Source organism: Martes martes (genome assembly GCF_963455335.1).
Source record: "Martes martes genome assembly, chromosome: 9".
NCBI lineage: Eukaryota > Metazoa > Chordata > Mammalia > Carnivora > Mustelidae > Martes > Martes martes.
Window position 1 is genome coordinate 60,920,101 of NC_137896.1, and position 13,097 is coordinate 60,933,197.

Sequence of the window (13,097 nt, forward strand, 5' to 3'; positions counted from 1 at the left end):
TGAAAAATGGGCCACTGTTACTACAAAATCGTACCTGTTATTGGACTTCATTGGGTTTTAGGGTCCGAGACGGCAGGCTCTGCTCTGCAAGGGCAGGAGAAGGCAGATGTCTTTGCCTGGCTGCAGGCCTAATGACACAGCCCACATCCTCCCTAATCAAGTTTCTGGATGGGACCCCCAGGGAGGCATCTATCACAGGAGCTAATGTCTGAACTGAGGGAGGAAGGAGGATGTGCCTTGCAAAAAACAAACATTTGCTGAGCAGACTGCAAGGCAACACGCGGCCATGTGGAGGGGAACACAAGCCAGGGTGTGACGTCACCGAGTGGGCGGTCTTCAGCTGACGTGGAACATTCGCACAGGCCCAGGGCAGACGTCTTTTAAGAAATCAAGCAGCAGGAATAACAGCTGAGCTGGGAGGCTCTAATCTGTTTTCAGGGGCTACTGGGGTTGGGAAGGACCTTATAAAGACCACCTGGCCCAGCTCCTCCCCCAAGTAGGATTCCCGTTCTCTTGGCAATGACCTCACCAGATACCTCCTGAGTTTGTACTTCTCCTATTCTTGAGAGCTATACTGTCATTCCTGACACAGAGAGGAAATCGAACTCCCCGTGGCTTCTCCTTGGGAAGGAATCAGAACCCTTTTGGCAATGATAAGCCTGCAGCCATTTGGGGTAATTCTGACCCCTCTGTGTTCTGCGTGTGGCTGATGTTGGGGATGCCCTCCCCTCAGAGGATGCTCATTTGGGGCATCTGAGGTGGGACCTGCACCCTGATAGGGGAACACTGTGTTGCTAAGGGGATGTTCCTAAATTATACTTCAAAAATCACTGTGTTGGGGCACCTGGGTGGCTCAGTGGGTTAAGCCTCTGCCTTCAGCTCGGGTCATGATCTCAGGGTCCTGGGATCGAGCCCCACATCGGGCTCTCTGCTCAGCGGGGAGCCTGCTTCCCTCTCTCTCTCTCTGCCTGCCTCTCTGACTACTTGTGATCTCTGTCAAATAAATAAATAAAATATTTTTTAAAAAATCACTGTGTTGACACATGCCTGTACACTCTCAGAGCATTACATTTATCCTGATAACCTGCTCTCGGAAAGCAGCTAAGGAAAAAAATAAATAAATAAAAGTAGCTAAGGAAAGAAAGGAAAACCAGTTATCTCGCCGGTCTACTATACCAGCTGTCAGAGCCGGTATTCAATAAATGTCTCCTGCACCAGAGAATCCCCATTGTACAGATAAGTCAACCCGAGGCTCAGAGAAGGGGGCCAACTTGCTCATGATCTCCTGGAAAGGGAACGACAAGGCCAAGCCAAGAACACCAGCATCCTGCTGCCAGCCTTCCAGACCTTCCCACAGAAAGTCACCGAACCCTGGGCACCCAAGTCCTGAGTGTCATGTCCCGGGACTGGGGGCTGCTGGGCCCTCTTACCCACCTCCCCAGGGGCCATTTTCCATGTGTGCTCGAGGAAGGCCTGTCATGACAGCCCACCCATGACATACCCTGAGTGCCACCAAAGAGACACGGAGCTCCTCTGAAGTGGGAGCGGTAGCCCAGTGAGCATCAAGGGCCCGAGGACTCCCAGAAAGCCGGGCATTTTGCCTGAAGTGTCCAGGACAAGGAGCTGAGGAGGAACCCCTTTGGGGTTACACTGCTTTACAGAAGCTTAGAGCAAAAAGGAAGTCACAAAGAATATCAACCCATCCTAGATTTTTTCATCAACTCAGGCAGGCTCTGACAGAAGGGGAAAGGCCTGCCTCCACAAGCTGGTTTGCTCTCTCCCAGCAGAGCAGGGAGGGGGCCACCTCCCTGCAGACAACAGGGCCCATGCAGACGGTAGAGGGGTTGAGAGGGGAGGAGGGTCCTGAGGACCCTCTCGGGGCTGGGGGCTGACTCACCAGGCTGTGCATGATCCGCACACCGTCAGGGTTCACTGTGAGCGCCTCCTTGTACAGCTGCTTGGCCTCCTCCAGGCTGCCCTTCATCTCAGCTAGCCGGCCCCGCATGTAGAGTACCGAGTGCGAGGTGGGGAAGAGGCCCGCTGCCTCCTGGATGCAGAAACCTGCCTCCTTGAGATGTCGCTGCTCCATGAACAGCTCAGCTGCGAAACCAGAAGGATGGTGGGAGGTGACCGTGGGAGGAAAAGTCAGAGGCAGAGGTCCCCTCCCCACATCCGACCGTAAGCCCCCAGAGTTCAAGGGTCTCAGGTGATGGGAACCTCCCCTGGAGGCACGGCGGCATGGGCCCAGCTGGCTCCAGGCTGTGGGGGCAACAGCACGGGACGGTTTCTGAGGGCTCGCTTGGTATCAGGCATAGACCGCCTCCACCGACATGACATGACAACCTGCACACTATTACCCTGCCTCGGGGAGGGGTTCACAGGGCACAGAGAGGGTAGGGAAGCTGCCTAAGGCCACAGGGAGAGTCTGTTGTGCACCTGGGGTTGGCATCAGGCTGACTTCCAAGCTTGGCAGTGGGGGCACAAGCGGTATGCGTAAAGGTCAGTGGCTTTCTGCAGTGTCCCTCTGCCTGATGACCACGAGGCTGGGCGTAGGGATAGAGGCTGGTCAGGATGAGGCAGGTGCGTTCTCTCCAAGGCCCACACTCCTGGAGAGGGATAGCGGGCCAAAGCCTGCTCCCAAGTGTCTTCTCTCACTTACTCCTCCCAAACAGTGCTCTCATGGGCCCTGTGCTAATAAACTAGGCTGAGGGTGGGGGGTACCTCACTCCAGTCCCTCCACAGAAAGGGGCAAGACAGCACTGGGCTTCCAGCAGCTCCAGCCTCCCCCCAAAGCTCAGGGCTTTCTGCCACAGCAAGAGAACAGGGGATGCCATCTCTGATCCCAGGCCAACCCACATAAAGACACACTTCAGATCCACACTGCACAGGTACACACCCAGAGCAGGCACTTTTACAAACAGACTGGCTAGGCGGGCAGCTCAGCCTCGTGGCCCACTCAGCCTTCCTCTCCTGGCAGCCCCAGGCTCGGCTGCCCCTCCCGGGGCTGGTGCCCGCGTGCAGATGGGAGCACAGAAGGGCACGCAGAGCCTGGCTTGTGACTGTGCCAGGAGCTGTTCCTAGCACCGGCCAAGGGCTGAGGTTACACTAATTCGGGTTAGGTCTAGGGCGGGGTGGGTAACAGACATCCCCCAAAGAAGCTCCCAGAAAGAGGTGGAAAAACCGGACCCAGGCATCACGTCTTCCTGTTCCAACAAGCAGCAGGAAGGAAGCCTAAGGCCTTGACTGCAGCACACGGCACTTGGGGTAATCAGCATGAGTGTTGCCTAAGGTTCATTGTGTAATCAAGTAGCTTGCCACATCCTATAAGACGACAGAGGCCTTTTTCAGCAAGGGGACTCTTTTCCTCTGGTGGAGATGAGAATTTGGAAGAATTAAGTAAACACAGAGGAGCCAGGCCCCTGAGAAACTCAGGCTCTTGTCCACGTAGACAGCCTGAGCGGCACAGTCCCAAGGCAGAAAGCACGGGAAGGTGAGGCCAGGAAGGGCAGGCTTTGAGCCAGGGCCTTGCTGGGAGGGCTGGCCAGAGCTTGGGGGCTTGTCTAGCTCAACCTAGGCTCTCCTCTCCTTTCCTCTGTTGTTGTGTTCCCTTCCGGAGCTGCTGCCTGGGGCTCTGAGCAGGCTGGCTTCGTAAGTAAGGGTCCAGTATGCAACTGTTATGTACTGACCATGTGCCTGGCCCTTCCAGGAGAAGGAGAAAGAGTGGAGGTGGAGGGAGGTGGGACAGCTGAACAACCAAACCGCTGGAGTGAGCCAAGTCAATGTAATGACAGGTGCCAATTCTGAAAGCTCTGGGCCCTCAGAAGGGGTCAGGTCAGCTGTGCTGGTGTGGTCAGGGAAGTCTTCCTGGGGGAGGCAACATTTGAGCTGGGGCCTGAAGGCACAGGGGCAGTTGGACTGACACAGAGAAGGGAAGCTGTGCCGACCCAGAGGGCTGGGTTCCACCATATCCGAACTCCCCAGGGTTACTGGGGGCAAGGGGAGAAGCAGAAGGGAGCGTGAGGTGTGAGTGTTGGGGGCAGGGAGGCCGCTTCCTCTACCACCAGGAGCTCAGAAGCTCGGCTCAGAGGCTAGGCCCTCCACTCCCCTCACCCATGCCCAGCAGGCCCGGCCCACCTGCCGGCCTCATCCTGCCCCTGCTCATTAAACTGTTTACAACTCTCTGGCCTGCCTTCTGAGTCCTTGTCTCTGGAGGCTGTTTCTCGTCTCTCCCTTGGGGGCTCCTCCCAGTGCCTTCATATCAACAGATTTCAATTACAGGGATCCCCACCTCCCTCTTTCCTCGGGTCCCTGGGCCTTGTTGGGCTGGCCACACACCAGAGAACATGCCCGGAAAAATAGGTAGGGCTGCTTTGGTCTGATGGACTTCATTACCAGTTAGGCAGGAAACCAGATGACACAGAACAGAGCCAGCGAAGTGAGGTCTCCTGAGGGCTCCTGGCTGCCTCGCACACAGTCCCTGGCATGCTCAGCCTCCAGGGCGGGGCCTCTGCCCTGCAGCCAGACCCACAGATCTGGGGGCTACAAGGAACCCCTTCTTCCCAGACTCAGCGTCCCCGGGCAACTGTTTTACCAAACATGGTGCTCCCCAGCCAGCCAGCATCAGCTCCAGCAGGAGCCGCACGTGGCACCATGCCCGTCCACTGCCCTGATTTCTCGACCTCCTGGCCTTAACTGCTGGGGCCCCAAGGTACCCACCCATCCCGGCCTCCTCCCCAGCCAGGGCTGGAGCAGTGCTCCCTGTTACCGGACTTGGCTTCTCACAGTCCGAGCCACCATCCTGGCAAACAGCCCTTGCTGTCCCCAGTGCGGAGGGGCCCTCTCCCATCCCCTCAGCGCCTTCTCTCTCCCTCCATCCCGATTTCCCCACTTCTTTCATCTTCCTGTCTGCCTACCCTTGACCTCCCCTCCTGCCTCTGTGTCCCAGCTTTTCTCCCTCTTCCCTCCATCTCTCTCCACCCGCCCCCCTCTGTGCTGCTCTCGGCAGGCTCCAAATGGAAAACATCTGTTCCCTGGAGCTTTGCAACAGTCCCTTTTATTATTTTTTCTCTGAGGCATCCTGCTCTAACCCCGCACCCAGAGCTGGTTCCAGTCTTTCTGTCAGAGCCAAGCCCCATCCCACCCCCAGGATGGGGGATGAACGCGCTCTTGGCAGGGAGGCCTTGCCCCGGGGTCTCCTCCTGAGCTGAGGGGCAGGGTGAGGGAGGGCTCAGGGTCAGGTCTGCGGCCTTTCAGGGGCCTCCCCGCGTGAGAGGTGCTTCCTGAAGACCCTCCGTAAGACTTCAGAAAGGAGGGGCCCCCAGGCTAAAGGCAGAGGCACCTCAGGGGGAAGCTCAGGAAAGAAGTTAAGGTCAGGCCCTTAGCTAGCCTTGAACTCCAGAGAGGATCACCAAAACTGCCCCCTAAAGGACACAAGCATCCTCCCCACAGAGCAGACCTTCAGGACATACGGACACCCAGAATAAAGGAGAAGGAAGAGAGGCGGACAAGGAAGGAGAGAGGCAGCTAGGGAACCAAGAGAATGACAGAGAGTCCACAGGTCTAAAGGCATTCTGCAGGTGGTCTGAGACCCTCCGCCTCAGGGACCCAGAGAGGGGCCCGGTTTTCCTCAGGCCACAAGGGAGTCAAGGCTGCAGGCCTGGGCTCGCAACTTCCTATCCCCGAGTGGCAGCTGGGAGGTGGGGCTGCCGCTGAGAAGGGAAGAAGAAAAAGCCCAAGCAAGGGAAGAGGGGACGTGGGAAGAAGGCACAGAAGGCAGGAGGGAGAAGGGCGGGGAGCTGGGATGGAGGGGAGTGTGAGGGAAGATGAAGAAAGGCATGAGAGGTGAGGGAACAAAAGCACAAGAGGAGCATGTGGGACAAAGAGTAAGGCAGAGCTGCTCCCTTGACTGTAGTTCTTTTTGGAGGGGGGAAGGGGGGAGAGAAAAAGGGTGGGGGAGGGGCAGAGGGAGAGGGAGGATCTTTTCTCTTTTTTTTTTTTGAGAGGGAGAATCTTAAACTGAGCTGACCCAGGGCTCGGGGCTCGATCTCACAACCCTGGGATCACGACCTGAGCCGAAACCAAGTCGGACATGTCAATGTCTGACTGAGCACCCACGCACCCCTCCCTTGACTATAATTTTATGATGAAGATGATCTTTTGGCTTGGCCCCGGCCACCCCACCCCAGTTCCCCAGTCTGCCCAGCTCACAGCCGGGGAAGCTTTTACCTACCCGTGCCCAGGACCGCCTGAGGACTGTCTCCATAGGTGGTCCCCACTCTGAGCTGCCTTGGGCACAGGTGCTCTGCCCATCCTACAGGCTCTCTGGGAACAGATCCAGCCTGGACGGGGGGCTGTACTGGCTCTTGCTTGATGCATCTGTTTAGCAGCTGGGGCTCTGTGCCCAGTGCCCAGACACCATGAATCTGCCATTTGGGAGCTGAGACTCAGGCCAGCTTCCTCGAACCGAGTGAAAGCCCATGGCTGCCTAGGAGTGCCCTGGACCTCCAGGGCACGGGAACCCTTCCTTACGTCTCTCTCCCTCCCTCCAGCACACTGTTAGCTCCCAGAGACACGAGCTGCAGTGACAGAGGGAGGTGGGCCATCTTGCTCTTTCAAAAGGCACCTCTCGACATTTGGACATGGGGGCATCTGTGAGGCCTCGTGCCACGGTCACACGGACCCGCTGCCAAAGAGGCAACATTCCTGGAACACATCTCTCGAGGGGAAGCCCCCTGTGATGTTTGTCACATCTGACTGGAATAGGACAGAGGCCTGGAGAGGCCAGGCAGGAGGACAAGAGTTGGGAGAGGAAGGGTATCATCTCCCAACCTAAGTGGGGGGACTGATGGGGCTGCAATAGCCCGGGGTGTGATTCATCCTGAATGAAAGCCGGGGGACGAGCTCCTTCAGAAATGAAAAAGGAGGACATTCTTCCCTTCCTGCGCATTTGCTGTAGGGGCTGGAATCGTTAGTCGGGGTGGGTGGGGGTAGGGATGCTAGTGAGGACACTCTCAGCCTAGGTCAGGTAGGATGAGGTTAGGGAGAAGTTTTTGCCTCAGGGATGTGGTCCCAGCAGCCCTTCATTCCCTAAGTGCTCGGCACATGCTTGCTGCTGATGGCTTCTGGAGTGCAGACGGCTCCGGAATCCTCCCACACTCAGAAGGGAAATCCTGGGACACTTTCTTACTTCCCTTTCTGGATGTGGCAGGTGTCCCTCAGTCTCTTCTCTCTTTCTCTGATAATGACAGAGCCCCTGGTTTTTCATGGGGCGTACAGACAGCCAGGAGAGCGACATTTCCCAGAGTTCTTTGCAGCTAGGTGTGGTCATGTGACGAAGTTCTGGCCAATGGATCATGATGGAGACTGATGTATGCAAATTTCACACTATATCCTTACAGGGAGGGACTGTCCCCTTCTCCTACTCTCGCTAGTTATGCCTTGGAAGGTGAATGTGCTGAAGAGCCATGATGGGCCACAGGGGTGAGAGTGACACCCCATGGAGAACAGAGCCTACACAATGGAAGGAACCTGGGTCCCTGGACCAGGAGAGCAGAGCTGTCATCCCAGTCAAGGGCGCCATCTGTATATTGTTATGAAAGGACAACAAAGCGTCTACCTTGCAGAAGTCCCTGCGATTCTGGATCGGTCACACACACCCAAACCTGTTTCCTGATGCCACATTGCCCAATCCTTACCTGGCGCCACATTCAAAGCATTCAGATTTTGTTCTCAAGAGTTTTCTGGGGGCTGAATATCTTAGGATAACGTCCAGAGAAGAAGGCTAATGTGCAAATTACTGAAGGACATGTATTTATACTGATAATTCCCACGCGTGATTACAAGCTTCAGGAAGGCCGTTGAGTTAACCTTCCTGGAGTTACCAGCCTATACAAGCACCCCGAGCATAAAGCCGCATACCTGAACCATGGAAAGCAGGCTTGTGGAATGCAAACACATGTTCATTTGCTGCTGGTAGGAGACAACGCACAGCAATAAAATAAAGACCTTGGGAGTTCCAGAGTAGACAACGCACAACTCCGGGATCTGATCACCACCTCACTGATCCACGTGGTAAAGGCCCCATGTGGGTGCAGCCTTCTACCCCAGGCACATGGACGGGCTGGGGTTCCAGTGTGCCTCTTGGGAGCCAGGCTGGCTCCATGTCTTAGAAGAAGACAGGGGGCTGTTTGCCTAAGGGGAGGGCTTGTTTCACATCCCTCTGGAGTTTCAACCTTCTTCTTGCCACTTAGGACACAACAAGCTGGCTAGGGACCATGACCCTCACACATTCCTAGCCTCCTAAGGGACCCTGATATGTTAACTGGGGCCATGTTTGCATTATTAAAATGCTTCCCTGTTTAGCATGTGCAACCTGGTCCGATTTCTTTCCCCAGATTCAGAACCTCAGGTGGGAGAGTAGGCGGAGGACTGCATGGTAATGGGGCCATATGTGAAATCCAGGCAGTGGAAAGCCTTAGATTCCCAGTGAACCACTTTCTGCCTCTAACTTGCAATGTCTGCTCGGCTCAGGAACTTTCTACCTGCAGCCTCTTCTGCGTCTCCCATGGCGGGGGGGAGGGGGTGTAGGTGCCAGCCCCTGGGGAGAGATGGGCTCCCATCAGGGTAACCAGAAAATCGGGGAGGAACTTCCCTGAGCACCTGCTATGTGCCCCACATGGTACCAACTGCTTTACTCATGAGCTCGTTTTAGATCAGGATGGGCCCTAGGGGGCTGGCATTAGAACCCAGCCCTGGGTGATCCCAAGGTTGCCTGTGTCCCCAATAGTAACTGACCCTCACATTCCACGGCAGCAATGATGCCCTTACCTATCAAGAGGGACTGTCCCCTGAACGGCCACCTCAGGGTTACCAGCCCTCTGCCGTCGTGAACTACACCCCCAGACCTCATCTCTTCTCCAGTGATTCCATGAGCTTTCTGGGGCCTGAGCTAGTTTTACTCAGGGGAGGGTAGGCAAGAAGGATGGACGGGGCCTGTCTTTGAGACTAAGAAGGCTACCCATCTGCACTGTCTTTCTTCAAATCTTCTTACATTTGTATTTGCTGCTGGAGAGCCTCCCCCCAGGCAGGCCCTGTCCCCATGTGGTGGAGAAGGAAACCCACAGCCAGACAAATGAAGTGACTCTTCTTGGGCCAAGCAAAGAAGAGCGAGCTGGAACCAGAGCTCCAGGTTCTGGATCCTCAGGCCTTTCTGTGAGCACTGCGGTCTATGTAGGCCTTGTCAGGGGTCTTCACAGCCCCAGACACACACCCCCCCCCCACCCCGCCAACTCCAGGGCAGGACACGGCTGAGAGGCCTGCGGGCAGGTGGGTGGGTGTCGCTGGGGCAGGGGGGACACTCACCAGCCTGGAGCCAGATCTGTTCCAACGTGGTCCACAGCTGCATGGGGCCCTGCTTCAGGACGGAGCTGGGCACCGTCAGCTCCGACATGGCCTCCTCCAGCCGGGAGGCTGCGATGGAGGATGCGTGCCGTGAGCCTGCCGAGCGAGAGGGGAGGCAGCTGAGTAGTCACGAACCAGCTCACGGATGCACGGGGAAGGGCCCTCCTTGGCCCCTCAGCCACGACTGGGATGAGGAGCTCAGAAGGGGCAGCTGGGCAGCAAGCCCACTCCTAGGAGTCAATCACTAAAGAAGACAGGCCTGAAAGTTGGCCAAAGTGCCTGTAACACTGAGAACAGAAGGGACCCGGATGTGCAACAACAGGGGGTGATTCAAAATCCGTGCAGGGCTAATCATCCGAGACCCCGCGGCCATCACACGAATGGCACAGAGGCACGGAGCCGGAAGGAGAAGGGTGCTCACGGCACGGTTCGGTGGGGGGGGGAAAAAAAAAAACCAAGCCGTAAAAGGGTATAATACGTTTTTCTAAGAAAGAAATAGGGGCCTGGAAGAAAGATCTGAGAGGCCATTACTATGGTCTGGGGGGTAAAACTGGAGGATTTTTCTCTTCTCCCTCCTCTCTGCTTTCTCTTTTCCCAGGTGCATATTACTATTTCTTCTACAGAAAGGTCCCATTCGAGGCTGCGCAGGGCCAAATCCTTGGGTAGCAGCAGCTCAGCAGGCCCCTGTGGCTCTGGAGAACCTCCCCCACGGCAGCTCTGAGTGACTCGGGTCCCTGCTCAGGATATATGGCTGTTGACATTTACACTTCACATGCAGGTGAAACACGAGCCCTTTCTCCTCCCCCGAGCTGGGGCAATAAAGGCTCCAATAAACTCAGGAGACCTCGGGGCACTCCCAGATGGTCTCAGTTTCCAAGATGAGCGCCCACGGAGCCTAATCATTTGCTCATGGTTCGTCCCCCCTTCTCCGCAAGGGCGCCGGGCCCCCCTTCACTGTCCCTGCTTTGGAGTCAGCAGCTCTGCAGTCAGCCCAGTGCCCCTCGGATGTGCCTCCAAGTCAGGTGTGGGGCTTGGCCCGGGCAGTCCAGCTCCATCAGGGACAACAAAGGCACACTCGGCTCACGTCCGCAAGTGGACAGAAGGAGCAATGCCACGAAACGCAACTCCCTTGTGCTCTGTTCTGTGACCTGTTCTTCTTCTTGTGCCCTGGCTATTCTGCTTTCATCGCATCCTCATTGAAACAGTCCACTTTGAGCTTAGAGTTGTACATTGAAGCTCAGCTCATTCCTTCCTACTTGACTCCGTCTAGTAAGGACATTTTAGTGGTAGACCCTGGCCTCGAGCTTAGCCTCCAGGGAGATGGTTTCTGGGCTCCACAGCCGTCTCTCCGCTCTGGCTCTCCTCTCTGTACCCCCACCCAGGAGGCAGGGTCCCTCCTTTACCTGTTCTAGCTGCTCACTTCCCATCCCAGAGCCAGCCAGAAAGGGGCCCGACGGCAGCTCCTTAGCTTCTCAGAACCAGGCTCTCCGGCTGCAGCTGCCTGGGAGCAGGGTGGGTTTGGCCAGGCTGGGAAGATGCCACTCTCCCCACTTGTGCTCAGGCCGAGAGTGAGCCATGAAACCACACAGACAGCCGCCCGCCCACAGGCATGTTCTTACCGGAGTCTGCATCATGGGCATCGGGCAGAGTCAGGTGCATGCCACTCTGCTTCTTCAGGGTGATGCCCTCGCCGAGGCTCCCATCCTTTTCCAGGCCTCTGAAAGGCAAGGGAAGGCCAGGCCCCAGTGAGGTGGAGGGCTGGCAGGGAGAATAAGGGAGCCTTATGCCAGGCCAACTCTGGGGCTGAGAGTTCAGGGCAGGGAACTGAGTCAAAGCGGGACCATTAGAAAGGATGGAGACCACCAGAGTGGCAGAACAGATCAGAGCTCAGGCATGGGGTTCTAGAATCTGGCTCACTCTAGCAGCTACACTGACATGCTGTGAATCCTCAGCACATCTATACACATACACACACACGCTGCCCTCGTGTGCCTGTGGGGTCATCAGTCTCCCTACTGTTCCTCAATGCTACCACATTTCATCCCCACAGCTAACATTTGCTTATGCTGCTGCCACCAAGAATGTTCTCTCTGTTCTTCTGGTCTACCCAAAACCCTCCATAATTTACAACTCAGCCCAGTGCCCTTCATCCATCCAGAAAGCCCCCTGTGACTCCCTTGCCCTCCATCAGCATGCAGCCAACAGCATGTGGGTTCGAAATTCTCCCTCCTCTGAAGTGTGTGATGCTAGAAGTGCCCCAGGCCAGCAGGAGGTCTCTGCTACCTCCTGCTGCTTTTACAGTGTCTAGCAGAATGCCAGGCACAGAGCAGGCACCAAGGTCTGTCTCCCAAGGAAAGCCTGGTCTACCAGAAATGCCCCCAGCCCACATCCCAGGGAAGGAAGCTCCAGGTGCTCCCCACCCCATGCCCCAAAGAGCCAGGTATGCAAGCATGGTCATCTCTCCTGCCCCCAATTCCCCAGGTCCTCGAGGATCCCACACCACTAGACAGGTTCCTCTTTTCTCAGAGTGGGAGGTCGGGGAGCCACCAGCTCAGAAAGGCGGCACAGCCTGTTGTGCCCACTGCCCCCAGGCACCCCTGCCCAGTTCTGGGGTCGCCCTTGAATCTGCTGCCTGGGAAAAGCTTAGAGAAAGGCCAAGGTAAAAATGGCAGGAGAGGGGCGCCTGGGTGGCTCAGTGGGTTAAAGCCTCTGCCTTCAGCTCGGGTCATGATCCCGGGGTCCTGGGATTGAGCCCCGTATCGGGCTCTCTGTTCCGTGGAGAGCCTGCTTTTCTCCTCTCTCTCTGCCTGCCTCTCTGCCTACTTGTGGTCTCTGTCTGTCAAATAAATAAAAATAAAATCTTGAAAAAACAAACAAACAAACAAACAAACAAAAAAATGGCAGGAGAGAAGGCAAGCCAAGTCCTGGGGCCAGAGGCTTCTTCCCTCCACTGGGGCGCCCAGATGATGGTCCCAGCAAGAATGCCAGGGCCCTATCCCTGCCATTTAAACTCAGGCTCACGCTGGCCTGAACTAGGGCCTGCGGGTGCACAGCCATTGTGCGGACGTTAGAGGAGACCACCCACAAAACACAGTGGGTCCCAGTTGGGGCCTTTTCTCCCCATCCTCTTCCACTCCCGGAGGCACTTGAGTGCGGTGCCGAGGAGACAGAAACACAGGCCACCCCTCCTCAGCTGTGGGACCCTCAGCAAAGCTACTTAGCCATTCTGAGTCTTAGTTTTCTCATTTTGCTTAGTGTGTGCAGTAATAAGTGGGGGAGGTCGGTCTCACGAGGTTTCTGTGAGGAGTATGGGAGGCGACACAGGCAGGTGCCAGGCACGCACAGCTTCTTGTTCCACGTGCCCTCCCAGCCCCTGACGGGGACACTCCGAGGGCTCCAGAAACAGACCATCTCGGGGACCTTTTGCCACCTGGGTCTAGGCCAACATACAGCATCACTCCTGCCCTAAAGAACCTGGCGGCCAGGTGGGAGGGAGAGTCCACAATTAACACTTAGAAAGACCTAGTTCGGGAGGGTTGAGATAAAAGTGTCAGAGGCAGGGTGACTGCAGGCTCTGAGAAAGAAGGCATCTGAGCGGGGCCTGAGGGGTGCGGGCTGGCCAGGGTGGAGCAGAGAAGGAGGGCACCTGGGCGGTACAGGGAGGCCAGATCTTCAGGCTGTGGATTCTGGGCCTCTGT

At 56.4% G+C, this 13,097-nt stretch overlaps 1 protein-coding gene across 3 annotated transcripts in view; it reads right to left on the bottom strand.

The window, feature by feature from the left end:
- Positions 1–13,097, bottom strand: part of TTC7A (tetratricopeptide repeat domain 7A) — a 114,171-nt gene that overhangs the window by 12,346 nt on the left and 88,728 nt on the right. For 2 of the 3 annotated variants that reach the window (XM_080812714.1, XM_080812716.1), the window contains exons 17-19: positions 11,019–11,116; positions 9,361–9,495; positions 1,898–2,100 (exon numbers count right to left, since the gene is read on the bottom strand). In XM_080812714.1, the coding sequence (XP_080668840.1) occupies positions 1,898–2,100; positions 9,361–9,495; positions 11,019–11,116 (436 nt within the window). The remainder of the gene's footprint in view (positions 1–1,897; positions 2,101–9,360; positions 9,496–11,018; positions 11,117–13,097) is intronic. The other variant, XM_080812715.1, reaches the window with a different exon arrangement.